Below are 15,289 nucleotides of genomic sequence, written 5' to 3' on the forward strand. Positions count from 1 at the left end.
CACTTATTCCAAGGATCCCAACAAAATGGCATGGCCACATCAGTGCAGGGAACTGGACAGTAAATTGCACCCTGCATCTGCCAGGCAGGAGGCCTCAAAATCTCCCTCAATGGGCTGGATTTTACTGACACCTCCGACGTCGGGTTTTATGGTGGGGGAGGATGGAAAATGCCTCTGGGAAAGGGCTGCCACGCACCCAGATGATGGGATGGGCTGGCCCGATATTATCGGCAGCCGCGAGGCCTTGTGACGGCCCCCCTCCGCTTAGTGATGGGACCGCATTTTAAATATTTAAATACGTTTAAATAAGTGTATTAATAAATCTCACGTCGCATCCTGATGTGACGCCGCGATCATCATCTCGGCACTCCCAAGCCTTCGGATCCCTGTCCTGTGTAACAAAGCGGAAAACTTGTGGGAGGAGGGGAGGTACATTTATCAGTGCGGGAGTGGGGAGGAACAGGGTCAAATTAGCTTCACGAGTGTAGGGGATGCTGAGAAGGGCCGTAGTTGAAAGTTTGGGGGGGGAAGGTCAGATGGTAAAGGTAAATGTTTTGGGGAGAAAAGGGCAAATAATTAATTTAATTGTTATTGGGTGGGCGGGAAAGGGGGAAAAGAGATCTATTTATTTATTCTAATTCCATTTCCCTTTAAATATTAAAGTTTCCCTGTATGGCTGACAGCCCTTTAAAAATGGGATCAGCTTCTGCGCACAAGCAGCTGACGCTATTGCCGGGGACAGACAGCCCGCCCCCTCCTTGCGATCGGGGGGGGAGGGGGTGCGGGGGGCAGCCTACCCGGCTATTTAAATGAGCCGCTGCACTGAAGATTGCGGCGGTTCCATGACGTGGCCCATGTGGGCGGTTCGTCGTTTTCTTCACCTGCCACCAAAATTGGCGGCAGGCACGTAAAATTCAGCCCAACGTTTCTTTCTTCAAAGTTTTGTGAATCCATTCAGAAAGGTAGAATTAAATTGTAAATTGTGCTTGTTGCTTGCACCAAAGGAGTACATTTCTCTTTCATGTTAAAATGTAGTGTTATGTTCTAAAAATATACATTAAAAATGTTACTTTCTTTCCATTGTGCAGTGTGTACTCAAAACAGTACTGCTTTATATTTCGCTGGATTATTCCGTATAGCAAATGTTGAATTTGTTCCTGAGTATCGAAGAAAGGACTCCCCTGAATTTCTCTCCATGGCAGCTAAAGTTCAGCAAGTGGTAAGAAACCTCTATAACACTATATGATATATGTGATAAAATATGGAAAATATTCCATGATAACTCAATTACATAGTCCGCGTACAAGAAGGTTCCAGGTGGGTTATATCACATTTAGTTGAACATAATTTTTTCCATATATGACATAAGTATTGTGAAACTGGAGCTCTTTTGATACTTGTATCGTTTTTATGGTTATTGGTTGTGAGATATTCGCTTCTCTGAACAGGTATGACAAATCTTTGCTGTTACAATACTTTGTTGATCCATTGCAGCCTTCATATTGGTGGATTCAGTGGCTATCATTCAGTGGTTCACTAGACTATCGGATGGTATAAACCATATTCCAAAATGATTGTATAGATAGTTCAATCATAAACTGCAGAAATGTATATGTGACGCTGATTATATTTTTAGTTTCCATAGAATTTAACGATTGAGTGTGAGTAGATGGGTGAAAGTCGAAGATAGTAAAATAATGTGTAACTAATGGTCTAATCAGATCCTGAGAAAAAACCTGGATGATTAAGCAAGCTAGATGGGCTAATTGCCTTCCTTTGTTCCTAATTTTTGAGTTGTTCTGTTTTTTTATTCTTTCATAGCACATGGGCATCACTGGTGGCCAGCATTTGTTGCCCATACCTAATTGCCCTTTAGAACTGAGTGGCTTCCCTAAAGGACATTAGTGAACCAGATGAGTTTTCACAACAACTGAGGATAGTTTCATGGTCACTATTACTGAGACAAGCTTTCAATTCCAGATTTTTAAAAAATTAAATAGTTGAATTTATTATTTGATTGAATTTAAATTCCACCAGCTCCCATGGTGGAATTCGAGCCTGTGCCCCCAGGACATCAACCTGGGCTTCTGGATTACTAGTCCAGCGACATTACCACTGTATCACCGTCTTCCAACTGCACATGAGTTAACCTAAGTTACTATGCAAGGGAAAAATAGGATTAATATGCAAGCATGCATGCATTACCAAACGATGGATTTTCAGTGGCTGAGACTCAAGTTTAACTAATAACCTCTTTGTTATTCAGTATAACACAACGCCATGGTGTCCACACTTTCACTCATGGGTGTGCAGGAAACTAATTTTATAATCTACAGGTAAAATCTCACTGTGATCTGTGAGTTTTTATGGCCTAAAAAGGTTTTTACTGGAATTGCAGAGGTGGTATTTAGGTTGGAGTTATTTTAGTGAAGTTACTGTAATGTATTCCTTATCAAGCCAATCAACCAATTTATCTGATTGGATAGTTTTGAAATTAAATATTTATTAATTTAATATGAAAGCTTTGGGTTTTAGTTAGGATACTGTCAAATTTCACTGTCACAAAATGATATACTTGTAGATATAGCTTTGATGTTTACTGACGTTTTTCATCGTAAATATGTCAATTAACCAGTTATTGGTAGCTTCAGCAGCTGTTATTAGTATTATTTCCTCTGCTACAATTTGAGTTTTGTGCTTTCCTCTTCCTTCAGATGAAAAATGTTTATGAGAAATCGATTTTCTCCAAGTTATTCAAGCAATCAACCATTTCTGACTTGAGGTATTGTGTTTCACAAGTGCATTCACTATAAAGATCGAAAGCTGAACTCTTGGAATGCAGAATTTTTATGGAGTTGCCTGCACAGTGTTTTCTAATAAAAATGAACAACGACTCAGGGAAGGGCAGGCACTTGCTGGAAAATGGGGAGGTGATAGATAGGAAAGTGGAGACAAAGTAACAGGGAAAGAGCTTTAATCAAAACCAATTATTGTATTTTTGATCTTTTTGAGGCTGATTCGAACATAAGAACATAAGAAATAGGAGCAGGAGTAGGCCATTCGGCCCCTCGAGCCTGCTCCACTGTTCTGATTGTGGCCTTAACTCCACTTTCCTGCCTTTCACCCATAACCCTTCACTCCTTTATAGATCAAAAATCTGTATAACTCAGCCTTGAATATATTCAATGATCCAGCCTCCACTGCTCCCTGGGGAAGAGAATTCCAAAGATTAATGACCCTCTCAGGGAAAAAAAAGTCCCCTCATTTCCATCTTAAAAGGGAGACTCCTTATTTTGAAACTGTGTCCCCTAGTTCTAGATTCCCCCATGAGGTGAAACATCCTCTCAGCATCTAGCCTGTCAAGCCCCCTCAGAATCTTATAGTTTCAATAAGATCACCTCTCATTCTTCTAAACTCCAATGAGTATAGGCCCAACCTCTCAACCTTTTCTCTTCATCTCACGAATCAGCCTAGTGAACCTTCTGTTAACTACTTCCAATGCAAGTATAGCCCTCCTTAAGTAAGGCAATCAAGATTGTATGCAGTATTCTAGGTGCAGTCTTATTAATGACCTTTACAGATGTAGCAAGACTTTCCTACTTTAATAATAAAAACAATGCTGGAAATACTCAGCAGGTCTGGCAGCATCTGTGGAGAGAGAAGCAGAGTTAATGTTTCAGGTTAGTGACCCTTCATCAGAACTGGTAGCTATTAGAAATGTAAAAGGTTTTAAGCAAGTAAAGTGGGGGGTGGGGCAAGAGATAACAAAAGAGGTGCTGATAGGACAGAGGGTCACAGAGAATAACTGACCAAAAGGTCATGGAACAAAGGCAAATAGTATGTTAATGGTGTGCTGAAAGAGAGGGTGTACAGAGAGGGTGTGAATAGACTGTAAAGCACAAAGCACTCCAAGCACAAACATTAAAAACACAGAAACAGTGGGTAGGCACTGTAGAAACAAACCAAACAAACTAAAAAAAAAATAACTAAAAAAAAAAGAAAAAAAGAAAAAATAACTAAACATAAAAAGGGGGCCCCGTCATTGATTATTGAACTCAATGTTCAGTCCGGCAGGCTGTAGCGTGCCTAATCGGTAAATGAGATGCTGTTCCTCGAGCTTGTGTTGATGTTCACTGGAACACTGCAGCAGTCCCAGGACAGAGATGTGAGCATGAGAGCCGTGGGGGAGGGGGGGGCGGTGTTGAAATGGCCAGCAACCGGAAACTCGGGGTCATGCTTATGGACTGAGTGGAGGTGTTCCGCAAAGCGGTCACCCAGTCTGCATTTGGTCTCCCCAATGCAGAGAAGACCACATTGTGAGCAGCGAATACAGTATACTAAATTGAAAGAAGTACAAGTAAATCACTGCTTCACTGAAGGGAGTATATGGGGCCTTGGATAGTGAGGAGAGAGGAGGTAAATGGGCAGGTATTACACCTCCTGCGATTGCAGGGGAAGATGCCGTGGGAAGGGGACGAGGTGGTGGGGGTAATGGAAGAGTGGATAAGGGTGTCGCGGTGGGAACAATCCCTTTGGATTGCTGACGCATCTTCCCCTCCCTTCCCCTGTCAGCATTCCGAAGGGATCGTTGCCTCCGTGACACCCTCGTCCACTGACCTGAAACGTTAACTCTGCTTCTTTCTCCACAGATGCTGCCAGACCTGCTGAGTATTTCCAGCATTTCTTGTTTTTATTTCAGATTTCCAGCATCTGCAGCATTTTGATTTTATTTTCCTACTTTTATACTCCATCCCCCTTGCAATAAATGCCAACATTCCAATTGCCTTCCTAATTACTTGCTATACCTGCATGCCAACTTTTTGTGATTCACATACAAGGACACTCACATTCCTCTGTACTGCAGTATTCTGCAGTCTCTCTCCATGTAAATAATATTCTGCTTTTCTATTCTTCCTGGCAAAGTGGACAACCTCACATTTTCCCACATTATACTCCATCTGTCAAATTTTTGCCCTCTCAGTTGACCTATCTATATCTCTGCAGACACTTTGGGCTGAATTCTATGGGCCTGCTGCTGAAATCGGCGGCGGACAAAAAAAATGGCGGCCCGCACATCGGGGCTGCACACCAAAGAGCCGCCGAGATTCCAAGTGGGCAGCCTGTCCATCACTGGCAATGGCGTCAAGAAATCAGGAAACATTTATTAAATAAATTTAAACTGGTATTTATGAACCTCTCCCACTCCCGCGCCCCCAATAACCACAATATTAAATACTTGCCCTCTCCAGCCCAAAACACTTTCCTTTCTCAAATGACCTTTCTCCCCCTCAAAGTGCATCAACTATAAACTTTACCCCTTCCCACCATCCCCTCCACCGATGAGAAGACTTTATCGCTGCTCTCCGCACCCCCCGCATCCCCTGCACAGAAAGACTGACCTGTTCCCCGCTCCCAACCAGTGTGGTGCCTCGATTCCCTGGACGGGGATCAGAAGGCACGGCAGTGCCGACCACCGGGATGAAGATCACGGCGGCACTTCAGGAGGCGGCGGGAATGTCATTAATGCAGGTAAGAAAATTTATGTGAATATTTAAATTACGGTCCCGTTACCAAGCAGCGGGGGTGGGGGGGGGGTGATGGGCCGCCACGAGGCCTTGCCGCTGCTGGTGAAATCCGGAAGGGCCCTGTCGGAGTTGAACTCCGTGGTGGGCCTCATCCGGGGCAATCTTCATGGCACCCCCCCCACCCCCACCCCCCCCCACCCCACCCCGCCACAGATCTCGGCATCGAGGCCTCTATAAAATCCTGCCCTTTGTGTCCTCCTCACAACTTGCTTTCTTATCTATCTTTGTATCAACTGCAAATTTGGCTACAATACACTTGGTCCCATCATCCAAGTCATTAATTTCGATTGTAAATAGGCCACAGCACTGATCCCTGTGGCACCCCACTAATTACAGTTTGCCAACCTGAAAATGCCCATTTATTCATTAGCCAATCCTCTATCCATGCTAATATATTACCCCCAACACCATCTTGTGCAGTAACCTTTTATGTGACACCATATCAAATGCCTTTTGGAAATCCAAATACACTACATCTACTGGTTCCACTTTATCAACATTGTTTGTTACTTCCTCAAAGAACTCAGATAAATTAGTCAAACACGATTTTCCTTTCATAAAACCATGTTGACTCTACTTGATTGTATTATGATTTTCTAAATGTCCTGCTACTACTTCCTTATTAATGAGTTCTTGCAGGTTCTCAATGGCAGATTTTAGGCTAACTGGCCTATTGTTTCCCGCTTTCTGTCTCCCTCCTTTCTTGAACAGAGGTGTTACATTTGCGATTTTGCAATCTGTAGGGACCTTTTCAGAATCTAGGGAATTTTGGAAGATTACAACCAATGCATCTCCGTATCTCTGCAGCCACTTCTTTTAAGATCCTAGGATGCAGGCCATCAGGTCCAAGGGGCTTGTCAACCTTTAGTCCCATCATTTTTCCTAGTACTTTTTCTCGAATGATAGTGATTGTTTTAAGTTCCTCCCTCCCTTTTGCCTCTTGATTTTCTACTATTCTTGGGATTTTTGTGTCTTCTAATCTGAAGACAGATACAAAATACTCGTTCAAAGTCTCTGCCATTTCGTTGTTTCCCATTATTCATTCCTCAGTCTCATCTTCTAAGGGATCAACACTTACTTTAGCTATTCTCTTCCTTTTTATATATTTATAGAGGCTTTTACTGTCTTTATATTTCTTGCTAGTTTACTCTCATACTCTATTATTATTTATTATTTTAATTTTATTTTAGTTCTTTATTATTCTTTTATTTATCCTCTGCTGGTTTCTAAAATGTTCCCAATCTTCTGGCTTACCACTAATCTTTGCAACATTGCACACCTTTTCTTTCAATTTGATACCATCCCTTAACTTCCTTAGGTAGCCACGGATGGTGCATCCTTCTCAAAGAGTCATTCTTTCTCAATGGAATACATTCGGGTTAGCATTGACAGAAAATTTCTGTCAACGATGTAATTTTCTGAAAGCATGTTCCTGGTTATTCAGAAGATCAAAGACAGTTTGCAATCAGCTGTTGGACAATGGCAAGAGTACCTACTGGGCCTTGGGAAGGTTCCAGGCTTGCTTCTTGGCAGACAGGAACAAGTTTTTCAGACCTTTTTGTTCTTAATAATCACTAACACTCAGTAATTTGAGACTTGTATCATTACAGTTGCCTCTACCTCAACATTGTTTGTACCATTTTAAGTAAAGAAAGTGGACTAAAACAGAAAATGCTGGAAATGCTCAGTAGGTCATGGAGCATCTGTGAAGAGCAAAATAAAGTTAAAGTTTCAGGTCTGTGATCTTTCACCAGAACTGTCAAAAGTTAGAAATGTAATAGGTTTTGAGCAAGTGAAAGGGGTGAAGAAGAACAAAAGGGAAGGTCTGTGATAGGGTGGAGAGCAGGAGAGGTTAAATGACAAAAGGTTTTATGATACAAAGCCAAGGGGAGTGGTATTGGGATAAGTAAAAAAACAAAAATTGTGTCCGCATGAGGTGTAAATGGCAGGATAGCAGCTGTCCAAACACAAAGTAAAGGGATTAAGAAAGAAACAAGATCGGTGCAGGGGCAGGGGGGTCAGGGTGGTGGGAAGGGAGGAAATGAGCCAAATGAGAAAGGAAAAAATGGGAGCAGATGTTATGATCTAAAATTATTGAACTCAATGTTGAGTCCGGGCGGCTGTAAAGTCCCCAGTCGAAAGATGTGGTGCTGTTCCTGGAGCTTGTGTTGAGTTTCATTGGAACACTCCAGCTGGTCAAGGACAGAAAGGTCAGAGTGGGAACAAGGTGGAGAATTGAAATGACAAGCAACAGGAAGCCCGGGGTCGCGCTTGTGGCCTGAACAGATGTGTTCCACAAAGTGGTCACCCAGTCTGCGTTTAGTTTCCCAATGTAGAGGAGACATTGTGAGCAGCAAATACAGTATACTAAATTGAAAGAAGTACAAGTAAATTGCTGCCCTCTACCCTATCACAGATCTTCCCTATTGCTCTTCTGCCACCCCCCCCCTCCCCTTTCGCTTGCTCAAAATCCATTACATTTCTAACTTTTGACAGTTCTAATGAAAGGTCACAGACCTGAAACAGATCTCTGTTTCTCTCTCTACAGATGCTGTCTGATCTGCTGAGTATTTCCAGCATTTTCTGTTTTTATTTCAGAGTTCCAGCATCCACAGTATTTTGCTTTTGTAAAGAAAGTGGACATTGTGTTAATATTGTTATCTAGGGTTAATGTTGTTACTATTTTGAGGCTGTGTAATGACAGGGATGGTATTTTAAAAGTAATTTGTTTTGAGACATTTCAATGTGATAAATCGCCTTTTAATTGCAGACATTATTTAACTTGTGAGTCTATGAACACAATGCGTTTACACACAATTAAGAATGAGACTCAACCTTTGTCAGAGGATTGTTCTTTCACTTTCAGAATCAGATTTAAAAGCAACCAAACCATGAGGACAGGTAAAATATTAATCAATAACCATGCAAATTATAAAATAAATGTAAAATGTCTGAAATTAGAAAGTGGTAAAGGGATGACTTGAGTAAGTTGAATCCATGTTATTCAAATCATAATACAATGTAGACAAAAATGTTTTTTTAATGATTATGCTTGAGAATGTTACTTCTTGTGTTTCTTATACAGTAACAACAACATTGGCGGCATTCTCGTTCACTTCTGGATTGTCTTTGTAGTCCCAAATGTGAAGACTCTATTTGTGTGTGAGGACTGTGTCAGCGCTGTCTTAAAGGACTCTATCCAGACAAGTCTGGTAAATCGCACATCAGTTGGACACCTCCTTGGACTTCCTGTGGACATGGACTCAATTGTTGTTAATGGTAATCTATTTTGGCATTTTGTCTCTTGCAGTTGTTGAAAATAATATTTAGCACAATATATTATTTTGTTGCTAACTGGAATTTGATTCTGTTTGAGATTGGCTGTAAAGATCAAAGGCTGATGAAATTTAACACAGAGGTGCGAAGTGAATCACAGAATCACAGAATTGTTACAGCACAGAAAGAGGCCATTTGGTCCATCATGTCTGTACCGGCTCTCCGAATGCACAATTGACTTAGTGCCATTCCCCCACCTTCTCCCCGTACCCTGAACATTCCTCCTTTACAGGCAACAGTCTAATTCCCTTTTGAATGCCTTAATTGAACCTGCCTCCACTGCACTCTCAGGCAGTGCAATCCAGACCTTAATCCTTCGCCGCACGATAAAGATTTTCCTCATGTCACTTTTGCTTCTTTTGCCAATTACTTTAAATCTGTGTCCTTTCGTTCTTGATCCTTTCACGAGTGGGAACAGTTTCTCCCTACTTACTCTGTCCAGACCTCTTCTGATTTAGAATATCTCTATCAAATCACCTCTCAGCCTTTGCTTCTCTAAGAAAAAAGCCCCAACTTCCCCAATTTATCTTCATAACCAAAGTCCTGGAACCATTCTCGTGAATCTTTTCTGCACTCTCTCCAATGCTTTCATCTTTCCTAAAGTACAGCACCCAGAACTGGTTGCAAAACTCCAGCTGAGGCTGAACTAGTGTCTTATACAAGTTCAACATAACCTCCTTGCTCTTGTACTCTATGCCTCTATTAATAAAGCCTAGGATACTGTATGCTGTATTAACTGCTGTCTCAATCTGTCCTGTCCCCTTCAATGATTTGTGCACATATACACCCAGGTCCCTCTGCTCCTGCACCCCCTTTAGAGTTGTACCGTTTATTTTATATTGTCTCTCCATGTTCTTCCTACCAAAATGAATCACTCCACATTTCTCTGCATGAACTTCATCTGTCATTTGTCCTTTTGAAATTCTACACTATCCTCCTTATAGTTCACAATGCTTCCAAGTTTTGTATCATCCACAAATTTTGAAATTGTGCCCTGATACATTTTGGGAGGAAGAATGAGGAAAGGCAATATAAACTGAAGGGGACAATTCTAAAGGGGATGCAGGAACAGAGAAACCTGGGGGTATATGTGCACAAATCATTGCAGATGGCACGGCAGGTTGTGAAAGTGGTTATAAAGGCTTATGGGGATCCTGGGCTTTATAAAGAGAGGCAGAGAGTACAAAAGTATGGAAGTTATAATGAACTTTTGGAAACTCTGGTTTGGCTTCACCTGGAGAATTGTGTCCAACTCTGGTCAGTGCACTTTAGAAAGGATGTGAAGGCTTTACAGAGAGTGCAGAAAAGATTTACGTGAATGGTTCCAGGGATGAGGGACTTCAGTAATGTGGATAGAATGGAGAAGCTGCGTTGTTCTTCTTAGAGAAGAGAAGGTTGAAAAGAGATTTGAGAGATGTGTTCAAAATCATGAGGGATCTAGGAAGAGTAGATAGAGAGAAACTGTTCCCATTAATGGAATGGTCAAATACCAGAGGACACAGATTTAAAGGGACTGGCAAAAGAACCAAAGGTAACATGAGGAAAAACTTTTTTAAACAGTGAGTGATTAGGATTTGGAATGCACTGCCTGAAAGGGTGGTGGAAGCAGATTCAATTGTGGCTTTCAAAAGGGAATTGGATAAGCACCTGAAGGGAAAAAAAAATTGCAGCGCAACAGGGAACGAGCCAGGGAGTAGGACTAGCCAAATTGTTCTTGAAGAGAGTCAGCATGGGCTTGATGGGCCAAATGGCCTTCTTCTGTGCTGTAATCATTCTATGGGACTCTATTATTCTAGATTAATGTCACAAATTTTACCAAGTAAAATTAATATCCACAAACCATACAATGACAATATATATAATTAAACTTTCTTCTTCTTGTAAGCATGGAAGAGGTTGTATAGGATTGCATACAACAAAATTACAATCCAGAAACAGGAAATTCAGATCAACCAGTTTGTGTTTGTGTTTATCTTCCATAAAACAGTAGTCACTTCACTTCCATATCCCTTTAATCCAGCTGCCCTTCAAATACCTACCTAACCTATTCCTAAATGTTGACATGATCTCTGCTTCAATTATTAACTCTGGTAGTGCATTTCAGAACTCAACAGTCTTCTGCAAAAAAAGTTTCTCCTGATCTCTGTTCTAAGTTTCTTGCATCTAACCTTATTTCTATGTCCCCTTGTTGTAAACTCCACAACCACTAGAAACAGTTTTCTATCTGCTCTGTATCATCCCTTCATAATTTTAAACACCTCTATCAAATTACATGGTTATCCACTCTGTTCTAACAAAAACAGCCACACTTTATATTTGTAGTTCCTCATACCAGGCCACACTCTTGTGAATCTGTGTTGTACCGTCTCTATTGCTCAAAACCTTTCCTATAGTGTGGAGCCCAAATCTACATGCACTGGTCCAACTATAATCTCTCCTAAGGTTTTATCGAGACTCACCATTACATCTTGATTTTTATATTCAATACCTTGCTCTAAAACTCACTTTTCTATGGCCTTATCCATTTGACGTACTGATTTTAATGTCTTGTAAACCTGAAACACCAAATCCTTCTGCTCTTCCACATCTCCCAGCCTGTCAAATTACAAGTATTAGATATTCTTTTTAAAAAAAATTATCACCTCACATTTACTGGCAGTGTGTACCATTTAGAAGATGCACTGCAGCAACTCATCATGCCTCTGTTGACAGCACCTTCCAAACTCGCAACCTCTTCCACCTAGGACAAGGGCAGCAGACATGTGGGAACACTATCACCTGCAAGTTCCCCTCCAAGCTACACACCATCCTGACTTGGAAATATATCACCCTTCCTTCACTGTCGCTGGGTCAAATTCCTGGAACTCCCTTCCTAACAGCACTATGCCTGTACCCACACCACATAGACTGCAGCGGGTCAAGAAGGCAACTCACCACCACCTTCTCAAGGGCAATTAGGGGTTGGCCTTGCCAGTGACACTCACATCCATGAAAAGAATTTTTAAAAATCCATCTGCCACGTTTTAGCCTATTCTACCTATTTATCAATGTCATCTTTAGCAACCTTTGGCCCTCAGAATTATTTACTATGCCTCTATTTCAGTATCACTTGGAAATTTGGATACCACTCCCTCTAACTCTCGGAATACATGGAGAACAAAAGTGGTACTCGACCAGAACCCTTTGGAACACCACTATCTACTTCCAACCACCCTGAGAAACTGCCTTTAAATCCTACTCTCTATTTCCTGCATTCTAACTAGATTTTAATCCAATTTGCAATCCCTAATTCCATACCCCTTTATCTTCCTCAATAGCCTCTTGTGTCAAAGGCTTTCTGAAAGTCGATTTACATAATATTTGCTGCATTTCCCCCATCTGCAGTATCTGTCACCTCTTCAAGGAACGCTTATCAGGTTTGTCAAGCTTTGGAATTTGTCCAAAAGTGACTTTGCTTGTGAATTAAATGTTGAGGTTTATTAGCTAATATCTTTAATTGAGCCAATTCCTAAAAATAATGGATTACATTCTGCTTAGAAATATATTTTCCTTGTATCTTAGTAGAAATAAGAGCTTGACGGTATATGTGAAGAAGGTTAAAAAAAAATCCATTTGCCTTTCAATGATGCTGTAGGTTACTAGTGTACAAATGTTTGATACATTTTTCTAAATTCACATCTCCATTGTTTTAGTGAAGCTGTTAAGCTGTTTAAATTAAACACCTCAATTAAAAGGAGCTTCACATCAACATAGTGGGCTGAATTTTGTGCAGGAGGTGGGGCTCCTGGCTCTGGGCCGAAAAGGTGGGGAGAACCCCGCCTCTGCATTTTTTCTGACCCCGGAGCGATCCTCTGGTCTTTTGGGGTCAAAGTTGAAGGAGGCGGGAAACCCCTACCTTTAAACACAATAGTGGTGGGGATCTGGCCCCTAAGAGCTGCTGGCCAATCACAGGGTTGGTAGCTCAACAGTATTGGCAGCACCACTGGGAGCGGTGACCACTGCCGGTACTGCAGGAGGCCTGCAGTGGTAAAGATGGAGGTGACCCCAGGACGCAGTTAAGTGGGGTTGTGGATGCTGGGGCCAGTCCGGAAGGCAAGGGGGTGTGGGGGAAGGGGGTGGTAATGTTTGCTCCAGGGGGAAGGGGGATCCTGGAGTACAGCGGTTCTGGGGGTGGGGGAGATCCTCTGTAGGCCATGAATTGCCAATGAAGGAGGGAACCCCCCCACAAGCCCGCAGGGAGGGTGCCTCATTTTCCAAGGGCGTCCTCCCTGTGCGGCGGAGCCCACCCCCCACACCCTGCCGCTGGTAAGATCCCAATGGCAATTAATTGCCCACTGTTGTGGACTCAGTCCCTTTAAGGGACGAGATCTTGCCTCCTAGAGCTTCCGGCTAAACGGCCTGCTGTGCCGAGGATGTTGGAGATCCTGGGAGTGTTGAGTGGGGTTGGGGTCAGTGTTGCCAGGGCCAATCAGGCAGGCCCTAGCAAGGGATGTGTGATGGGATTATTGACGGTAGGGGTTCTTCATGGGGAGGGGGGTGGTGGTGATCACCACTGGGGAGATCCTCCAGGGGCCCTGGATTGTCCCCAGTGGCAGGACTCACTCCCAACTGTTCTAGGAAGCCACCAGATTTTACCTGGCGGTGTCCCTCCATGGTGGTGGGCCTCTCCATCTTCCAGTAAATTGAGTCAGAGGCAGGAAGATTAATGGCCACTTAAGGGCCTCAATTGACCTTGGGCGAGAAGACTGCCCTCTGCTTTCCCTGCCCTGGACTAAATTGGAAGGCGACAGGCATTCCGCAATCCCCGCTCCCCCCCCACCCCATCACCTTCTGATGCAATTGTATGGGCCCCTGCCTTTGTTCCCATTCCAAGGGGGTCCATAAAATTCAGCCCTTTGTGTGTGTGTGTGCCTGCACATGTGTATGTTGCATGTATGTAGAGATGAAAACTTTAAACTCTTAAATGTATATATCTAGTATACTGTATTAATACATGTGCCTAAACTGCATACCCTGAAATATGAAATAAATTTTAAACTGTTACTTTTGAAATTGATAGCTGGCCTCCGCTCAGATTACATTGCTACAGCTACAACAGGTGAGAATTTTAATTTAATCTGATCTCATGCAAGTTTTGGAATATAGGTATATTCAAGGGCTAAAGTAAAGAAAGAGCAAGCATTTATCAAGTACCTTTTACATCCTCAAGACCTCGAGGGATAGATATTGACCAGTGAAAAATTGCCCTAGTCTCCTTTGAATACCACCATGGGCTCTTTTATGTCTACCTGAGACAGCAGAATGCATCTCAGTTTAACATTTCTTCTGATGGATGGCACCACTGACATTACAGCACTCCCACAGTGCTGTACTGAAGTGCTAGCCGAGATTATGTGCTCACATCTTGGAGGGCTTGACTTGGGTGAGAGTTTTGCCACTGAGCCAAAGCTGACATATTTGTGAAGATCTACTCCTGGTGTAGTCTCACGTAGACAGATTGACGACTTGAATCTATAGTATTATAGGGCTAAAACTAGATTGCGATCCTGTCTAGCGAGGCACCATAACAGAAAAACAGTCTTGTGAAATATAGAGTTTTCTGCTTAAGCTCTTCGTGTCCATTATGGAAAGTGTTAGCATTGTTAAAGAAATATCAAATTTTAACAGAAATGTTTATAATTAATCTCTTGATTTAATAGAATTCTTTACTTTTTTCAACTGTTGTCTTTGCATATCTGTGATGCAATTTGAGCTAATATCACGTTGGCTAATTATCATTTCTCCATATCAGGATGGATTTAGGCCAAGAATTATGAGTTATAATTGTTCAGCTGGAGTTGGGTTGGGTTCCCGGTGGTTTGCAGCAGGAAGCTTTAGGAACTGCTCCACTTGTTCCCAGCACACCTCCATCATTTGCAGGATGCAAAGGAAGATGGTTGTGGTTGTTGGAGGTCAATCATCTGAGCTCCAGGACATCACAGCAGGAGTCCCTCAGGATAGTGTCCTAGGCCCAACAATCGTTCAGCTGCTTCATCAATGACCTTCCCTCAATCATAAGGTCAGAAGTGGGGATGTTCGCTGATGATTGCACAATGTTCAGCACCATTTGCAACTCCTCAGAGACTGAAGCAGTCTGTGTAGAAATGCAGCAAGACTTGGACAATATCCAGGCTTGGGCTGATAAGTGGCAAGTAACATTCGCGCCACACAAGTGCCAGGCAATGACCATCTCCAACAAGAGAGAATCTAACCATCTCCCCTTGACATTCAATGGCATTACCATCGCTGAATCCCCCACTATCAATATCCTAGTGGCTACCATTGACCAGAAACTGAACTGGAGTAGCCATATAAATACCGTGGCTACA

General features: G+C 42.4%; 1 protein-coding gene across 1 annotated transcript in view; it reads left to right on the plus strand.

The window, feature by feature from the left end:
• Window positions 1-15,289, plus strand: part of tmprss7 (transmembrane serine protease 7) — a 116,991-nt gene that overhangs the window by 33,708 nt on the left and 67,994 nt on the right. Inside the window, exons 5-8 of the mRNA XM_068039982.1 lie at window positions 1,089-1,219; window positions 2,715-2,782; window positions 8,671-8,864; window positions 13,981-14,019. Coding sequence (XP_067896083.1) covers window positions 1,089-1,219; window positions 2,715-2,782; window positions 8,671-8,864; window positions 13,981-14,019 — 432 coding nt within the window. The remainder of the gene's footprint in view (window positions 1-1,088; window positions 1,220-2,714; window positions 2,783-8,670; window positions 8,865-13,980; window positions 14,020-15,289) is intronic.

The sequence above is a fragment of the Heterodontus francisci genome, chromosome 10 (genome assembly GCF_036365525.1).
Source record: "Heterodontus francisci isolate sHetFra1 chromosome 10, sHetFra1.hap1, whole genome shotgun sequence".
NCBI lineage: Eukaryota > Metazoa > Chordata > Chondrichthyes > Heterodontiformes > Heterodontidae > Heterodontus > Heterodontus francisci.